At 41.7% G+C, this 8,193-nt stretch overlaps 1 protein-coding gene across 1 annotated transcript in view; it reads left to right on the top strand.

Annotated features, from left to right (window-relative positions):
- The first annotated feature begins 268 nt into the window (after positions 1–268).
- Positions 269–8,193, top strand: part of RAB8B (RAB8B, member RAS oncogene family) — a 58,539-nt gene continuing 50,614 nt past the window's right edge. Inside the window, exon 1 of the mRNA XM_054565315.1 lies at positions 269–487. Coding sequence (XP_054421290.1) covers positions 364–487 — 124 coding nt within the window. The 5' untranslated portion in view covers positions 269–363. The remainder of the gene's footprint in view (positions 488–8,193) is intronic.

Raw genomic sequence — 8,193 nt, 5'->3', positions numbered from 1 at the left:
AAACCTGGTCTTCCTTCCTAGTTTGGATGGAAATGCCTAGTGCACCTGATCACCCCGCACCTCTGGGCGGGGATCTCCTTTTATCCTCTGGGGCAGTCCTTACTGCCACCACCAGGCACGCCCGAAACTCCTCGAAGGAACTACAAGTTCCATGAAGCCCCGGGGGCGCGGGGCAGCGATGACAAAACCTCCGCGGATTGGCCACGCGGGGCGGGGCGCGCAGGCCTTCTCCAAGGGAAGGGGCGGGGCTAAGGGCGGGGCTAGTAGCAGCGGCTGGGCGGGCACGCCCCCCCGTCCGCGGCCCCCTCCCCGCCTTGCTCCGCCACTGTTCTCGCTCCCCGGTCAGAGGGCCGGAGCGAGAAGATGGCGAAGACGTACGACTATCTGTTCAAGCTGCTGCTGATCGGCGACTCGGGGGTGGGCAAGACCTGCCTCCTTTTTCGCTTTTCGGAGGACGCCTTCAACACCACCTTCATCTCCACCATCGGTGAGGGAGGGGCCGCGGCCAGCGACGGGGAGTGAATAAGGGGCGGTTGCGAGGGGGCCTTGGAGAGGGGACGGGGGAGGTTTTGAGGGCCCTAGAGATAGGACCCCGGAGACAGCGGGACGGCGAGGGCAGTGGGAGAGGGTAAAGGCATGAAGGAGAGGGGCGGGCTGAGATGCGAGGGGGCAAAGGACGAGGAAGGGGAACCGGAGGAACAAGAACTGAGGATATTAAGGGAAATGAGAGGACTGGGGGCTGACAGGGAAGGGTCTTAGAGGGACACTGTGTGTGTGGGGGGGAGCACAAGAAATCTCACGGAGAGAGAGAAAGGCACAGTGGGTGTAAAATGGATTAAAAGACAGGAAAAAGGAAGGAAATGTGAAGGGGGAAATGAAGGGTTGGGGGGATGCGAGGGACGTGAAGTAAAGGGACAGAGGACACAAGGGACAAGAATGGTGATAATCCAGCAATGGGAAGAGAATTCAGGGGAATAAGTGATCAGGAAGTGAGGGACTAGGGGCACAAGAAGTCTGCACAGAGATGTCATAGTAGGGGACAGAAGAAAACTGTAGGTAGAAGAGTTCAGGGGACCAGAGGGAGGATACAATGAGGGTACTTGGTGGAGAAAGTGAAGGAGAGCTGGGTGTGAGATAAAAACGGAAAAAGGAAGCAGGAAATACAGTACAGAGTTTGAGCACCGAAGACACAGAAGATGGGAAAAGGAGAGGAAATGGAAAGCAGTACTTTCTTCAGTAACCGGGAGCACTGTTACCATTTTCTCTCCTTCCTTTTTGGATCAAGTGCTGGAGAAAGAGGAGAAGTGACTAATGATAGGATGATGTCTGTGGAGCAGTAATGTTCTGTGAGTGTTACCAGTATTAAGAGAATTGGGGACTTTGGGGAATGGTGTGGTCAGGAAAATATCACTTTTTAACTACCATCTCCTGCAAAGCAACACTTTTCAGTTTATGAAATTCTTGGGCTTGAACGTTTAATAACTTCTCAGCTGAGGAATCTGCCTGCCTTCCTGTGTATTTCGCTTTGATTTTAATTATTAGTTGCTCAATGAATCACACCATACAATACTTTCCATTGATTGAGTGTTTTCTGATCTTGGCTGGGAGCTGTCCTCCTACTTTTGTACTGCAAGATTTTGTGTAGGGAACAAGTTCTTTTACTATAAACTGAAGAGGAAATCAAAGCTGGTTTTAAGCTCCCAGCTTAAATGAAAATATACAACTTCATTTTCCTTGTTAAAAAGCTGCAGTTAATTAAGTACCTTAACAATCTTTGCTTTTGGTTGTCTGGGTGGTGTTTATGGCTTCTAAGAGTAGCTCACTTGAGCACCTTTCAAATTGTACTTATGGCCTATTTCACCATGAATTTTTGGGGTTATTATAAGGAACTCGTGCTATGGTAATAAGTGTATTTGATTATTTGTATGTTTTAAGGATAATTTATCATTTTCTTTTTAAAAAGAATATTTGGTTATAGAGTGGTTTTCAAATCAAGTACTAGGAGAGTGTGGTTCGTTCATTTGTTCTGGCCTCCTTCATGTGGACTGACTGGTCTGAAACCTCTCGGGTGTTAGGATGTCTCTGGGCTTAGGGAAGTTTGAGTTGCAAGTTCTTGGCAGGCATTCTTGAGTGGGACTTTTTCTTTTCTGAGGAAGCAGATTTTAAATGTCATGTCTCAAGTATATTCCTAAGAGATTTGGCTGGAGCTGTTACAGCAGCTAAAGGGCATTAATTTTGAAGTTGGTACTAATTTCAAAACCCTGAGTAACCCTTCTACATTGTTTTTCTTTGTTTGTTTTAATTTATTGATTTTAGAGAGAGAGAGGAGGGGAGAGAGAGAGAACATCAATTTGTTGTTCCACCCAGTTGGGCATTCATTGGCTGATTCCTATATGTGCCGTGACCAGGAATGGAATCTGTAACCCTTTCATATTGGGACAACACTCAAACCAACTGAGCTACCCAACCAGGGCTCCTTTTACATCGTTGCTTGCATGCTGCAGTCCAGTTGGTAAAGGACAATTTCTGACAGCTTGAGTGGGTGGTCTTTAGTCTGCTCTATGTGTGACCCTCCAGAAGCATTCTCTTGCTTTGAAAGTGAGGGAGTCTCACGGGTGCTATTTCTTTTAAGCTCCTTGGATGACCTTTGCTTGTTTCTAAGTTTTATTAGTTTTCCCCTTTTTGCCTTAATTCTTGTCCCACATTTCCTGTGAGGGTGGCTACTTCCGTTGACAATAGTAGCTTTTAAAAATTACTTTTCATTCTGAAGGATTAGGATCTTGCATGGATTTTTTTAAAATTGAAATTCAGTTCAGTGGAGGGTTGCAGCTATTAAGCCATGAAAAAAAGTGTCCTGAAGCTGTTTAGAATAGGTGGTAGACAGTTAAATGAGATGAATCTCATGAATAATCTTAGTGTTTGTATTTTCTGTGGGGTGGATGTGGTAAAAAGAGGCTATGAGCTGTATCTTCAGTTGACAGGGAGGAAGGGGAAATCTTCCATGCCTCTTATTTAGCTGCAGAGCCCCGGCAGGAAGTGGTAGCACACTGTCTTCAAACAGTAGAAGAATTTATATACCTGAAACCTAATGCTTTGCAGTTGGAATTAAGTTAGGAAACTGAGGTGAGTGTTTATACCATCCTAGTAAAAATTTCCACATACTTTCCGTTGACCACAAACATAGACTTGCAGTGCCCACACGTCTGGCGGCAACATCCCACTCCCTCAACACCCGCCTCCCATCCCCAGGCGATCTGCAGTTGTTGAGGAGAGAGTTAGTGATCCATCTTTCTCGAGCCGTAATTTCTCGAAGTACCTAAGTATGTAAGTTCCTGGGTTATTATGACTGGATTTTGACAAGGTCTGCAACAGCACTGCTGACAAAACTTGATAAGGTCTACGTCACAGAAAAGATCCATTTCTTCACACGTGGAGATTGTGTGCATGTGTGTTTGGGAGATATGTATACCCCATGCCTGTTTCTTCTCATGAGGGTACATTTTAAGACTCAGTTTTGGTTTGTCAAACTTTAAGTAGTTTTTAAAAAGGGTGTCTACCTTCTTTAGACACTTTTAATAGGGCTTCTGTGGTCAGGAAAGGAAGGAGATCATTAGTCATTTTTCATTACAGATACAGTTGTCTCACAGATACTTTCGTCTTACTTTTCTAAGGTTCTGCTGTCTTCTTGGATATCCTGGCTCCCCTCATTTCCTTTTTTGTTCTTTGGGTGGTAAAGGGTACATTTTCTTTCAGTTTACTTACTGGGAATCTTCCAGTATATTAGTCACGTAACATTTGTCAACTATTGAGTAGGGATGTTTTATCTGTTTGAAATTATGGGCCCAGTGCCTAGGAACGACTCGCCTTTCAGTTCAAGTATTAATGTTTGAGAACTGAAGAAAAGTTTGATTGACTTCCCCAAACCCTTTACATAATTATAATTAATGTTTAATTAAATATCTATAAAATGTAACATTACGACGAGGAACAGCTATACAGTTAGCTATGTAGTATATTTCCTAGGGGATATGGGTGCATTTTAATATTGGTACAAGGGCATGTTGACATCTTGGAATAGCCTGTACTGAATAAGGTGCTGGTAGCAGAAAAAGAAAACCAGCGCCTGTCCTCTAATAGGATGGTCTACGCTTCTTCCCTTTGCTGTCTTTCCCCTGTCCTCTCCACCCCCACCATCTTCCTGTTAGGCTATTTCTTGAGTGGTTTCATTTCAGTATAGTCATAGTTTGACAGCAGAAGCAGTCTTAGAGATTATCTACTTTATGCTCCTGTCCTAATTTTATAAATAAGAAAGCTAAGGTTAAGTTGACATTGTCAAGATCACACAGCTGATTTAGCAGAGCCCCCAGTGAACCCCACATCCAAGCCTGTGTCACTTTTCACAATCAAGTTGCTGCTATTTCTGATCAGTATGACCATCTCCATAAATTTGTCAGCACCTTTTCTAGGAAGGAATTAGATTTTGCCCATAGGCTTTTATGTGGAGAAAGTTAAATGTTCTGTCTTTGATTAGCCGGTCCTGGTCAGGGAAATAGTAAATGCTCATGTAATGACTCAGGCTGCTATAGGGGTAGACACAGGGATAGCTCAGCGCGCTGTAGCTGGCCTTTGCCCTTTCTGCGTCTGTGGTTTCAGGTTAGGAGATCAAAGAGCATCCTGTCATTAAAACTCCTTCCATGTGCAAAATAACTAATGAAATCATATTAATAATGCTGTGCTGGTTATTGTCACAGCCTGGTCGTACCAGAGCGCTTTTGCATGTTTTGCTCTGTAAAGCTGCATTTTTTTTTTCCCTTGGATTCGCTTTTCTCAAAATCAGGGGTTGACAAACTGTTGCCCACAGGCCAAATGTGGCCTGCAGCCTGCTTTTTGCAGTCACAAGCTAAGAATGGTTTTTACATAGTTTAAGGGATATTAAAAAAATCAAACAACAGAGAAAAATACGCAACAGAGACCATATGTGTCCCACAAAGCTTAAAAATATTTACTGTTTCTTTATAGAAAAAGTTTGCCGACCCAGCTTAAAATTAAAAACTGTTTTTAGTTGTTAGCAATTCAAAGCTTTTTCTTTTCCCCACAAGACTTATTGACTGAAAAACAAACTTTGTCATGTTTACATTTTTATCCAAGATGATATCAACATTTGGCTGAGCGTAATCCAGATAGATCTGTAGAGCAAGTTGATTTTAATTTTCATAGTTGTTTTTGTTCGTTTCATCCTTTCAAACAAAAATATGCATGGAACATTCAACTTCAGATTGAACATTTTGTACATAAAGCCTTATTTTAATGTCATTGTGTTCTTTCAAAGCTGTCAGTAGACTTTCTGAGTGATAGCATTGAAATAATAACATTATCAGAAAAAGTAGAATTTAGTACTTGATAATAAAGGGTTAAATTCATATCTTCAGTTCATGTTCTAGCAAATGAAAAATTCTGCCCAAAAAATTAAGGAGGGGAGTGAGGAAACTGAGTCTAGAGTACAGACATCAGTATGTCTTAAGCGTAAGTGTACTTTATAAAGAGCTTGGCCAGCTGTTCGGCATGGCAGCAAATCAAGGAGGAGATTCTCTTGGCAACAGCACCAAGATTGTTTGGAACCATGGAGAAGAGCTGTAGGGAAATAGGTTTGCATATTGTCTTGGAGGGAAATAAGTCTCGTCTTTGAAGACAAGGAAAAATGTAGCAGTTGGTTTTTGCATGGATCTGATAACGGAATCTGAAGAGAATCATGGAATCAGAAGTGGATGGGTGACCAGGATGCTGCTGGCATCGCCGGAAGCCGGTCCTACTTTGGGTCTGACTGCCTGCACACGCAACGAGCAGTCCTGGGGGTCAGCTCTTTTGTGTGTGTTAGAATTGCTACTGGGAAAAATCTTGCAGGAAAGAATTTTTCAAAGCAGGATGAGAAGAACATTGGAGTGGGGTTGGGGAAGTAGATGTAGGTTGTTAGCAATAATATTGTGAAACTAACATAATGTGAAGCTTCTGACATGGAAGTAGCCAGTGAAGTGGACTTGTTCATGTTTGGTGTCAGGGAGATAGCATGGTGCCTTAAGGAGAGCAATGGATATGGGGTCAGATTTGGGTTCAGGTTTGGGCATCTGCTTTTTCTAGTTTTCTAGCCTTTTGTGAGTCAGTTCTCTTTCTCAGGCCTTAGTTTTTTCATCTATTATAGAGTGTAATAATATGGTACCAATTTTTCAAGATCACTGAGAATTCCTTATGTCAGAAACCAGGTCTTATTTACCTTTAAATCTCCAAGGCCTGTATTAAATGACCGCTCAGTTGGATGAATGAATGACTAGATGATGAATTGTGAAAGCACTGTATAAGTTGTAAAGCATTGCTTGGATTTTAGGTATTATTTTTCATAGTATTTTAGGTGATTAGATGATATCTGTGATAATATTAAAAGTGCTTACTATGAACTCTTTTTACATTAATGGTGTTTACCCCAGTATAAAATGCTGTATATCTTTCTGTCATCTGTTTTAAAGGGATATTTTAAAATATGCAAGTTATTTCACTTATTTTTCAGACTCCATAATAAGCTATTTAACACCATGCTTCCAAACCCACACTAACATAAATACCAAAGGGAAAATGAGTGAAATCACCGAGTTTGCTTTTGGAGAGCCATTTCAGCTTTGTCTCTGCCCATTAGATTCAAACAATGCAACAGATGCCTGTTAACAGTTTTGTGCCCAGTTTTAATTAGCAGATGGAGCTGTGTTTGTGTCTGTGTTCTGCCCAGCACTCATTTGAGTGACAGGGTAGTGAGTGGATTGGAACTCGGTGTTTGTGTTGAATAAAGCTAAATTCTATTTTTAAAATGATTAATATAAACCTTTATTATATAGAATCATTTGCATATCTCACTGGAATTAGCATAGTGTCTGGAGTAAAACTAGTGTTTGCAGTTATGTTCTCTGCTCTTACTACAGGAAAAAAATTGCCATTTTTTAGCTTAAATGCAGGTTTTACTGTATCTCGAAACTGTCAGGAAGTGGCTTTCTTTGAAGATCCACTTCAATATTTTGGCGTAGTATGTTAAGGAATATGCAAAGCCCAGATGAAAAATAGGCTTTTAGCATGAATGCCAATACTGACAGATTGGTAGGGACCACCTGGCATGCTGTGTTGTATAGAATTCTGAGGTCAGATCTGAGCTCAGCAATCACAAGGGCTGTCGTGGATTCCTGGTGTCTGCCAGGGCAGTGAAGGCGGGGAGTGGATGGCAGTGTCATACACATACGCGGTCTGCTTTCTAAAGTGAATAGGTGGCAATTCAGTGCATTGTGTCTAAATTTAAGTATTAGAAATATTATTGGTAAATAATCATTGGATATAGTGTATATGGAGATGTATCCTTTTTTTTTTTTTTCCTAATGAACATAGGAAAGTCCCTAAATTTGTGTTTTGGAACTTTTCTTATTTTGACTTCAGTAAATAAGAACCTTAAAGGAAGTGGATGCCTAATTGTAGAAGAAATAAGCCTGCTTTTTGTTTCATTTTTTGTTACTTAGTTACTCAGGACTTCCTTTGGGAAGCCATATACGGTGGTGGAAATAATTAGGAAAGACTCTGCAGCAGCCCTGTTACTTGGCTGTGATGAGTATTTTCTTGCTGTCCTACCTGTAGCATTCAGCATCAATTTAATTAGGCACTTTAGTATTTACCTGTTGCTGAACCTTTGGACATGAGCTTTAATTCTTGGCTCCCAGGAGAAAACGCGGAAGCCCTGCCTGTCCTTAGTGTTCCTCAGATTTAGTCTTGTCATCACTGAGATAGACTGGATCACAGTGCTACTTGCAGTCCCATGACGGCATTGGAGGATTTCAAAGCACCTTGCAAAAGCTGGGTTAGGTTGGAAACACCTCATCTTGATGCATACCAACCAGAAAGCAGTTAAGCAATGTGTAGTATTGCACAGCTTTCCGCTGGCAGAGCTTGAACTGACGTGACTTCCCCCACATCCCATTATAATTTTGCCTGTCTTGGCAAAGCACTTGGCAATAACTATTTTAATAACTCATAGATATTTTCCTGATGTATAAAGTGGAAAGACGATCTCTAAAATATGTGAGGAGGTTTTCATATGAAATATAAGTGATCTATTTAAAAGCTGAATTTTAAGAGTTTGTTTCTTAGGACCTTAGGCAATATTTGTTT

Source organism: Pteronotus mesoamericanus, unplaced genomic scaffold (assembly GCF_021234165.1).
Source record: "Pteronotus mesoamericanus isolate MK-2021 breed Mesoamerican mustached bat unplaced genomic scaffold, CSHL_Meso_final contig_164, whole genome shotgun sequence".
In the NCBI taxonomy this organism is placed as follows: Eukaryota; Metazoa; Chordata; class Mammalia; order Chiroptera; family Mormoopidae; genus Pteronotus; species Pteronotus mesoamericanus.
The sequence above is the reverse complement of the archived record's forward strand: the minus strand, read 5'-3'. Positions and strand labels throughout refer to the sequence as shown.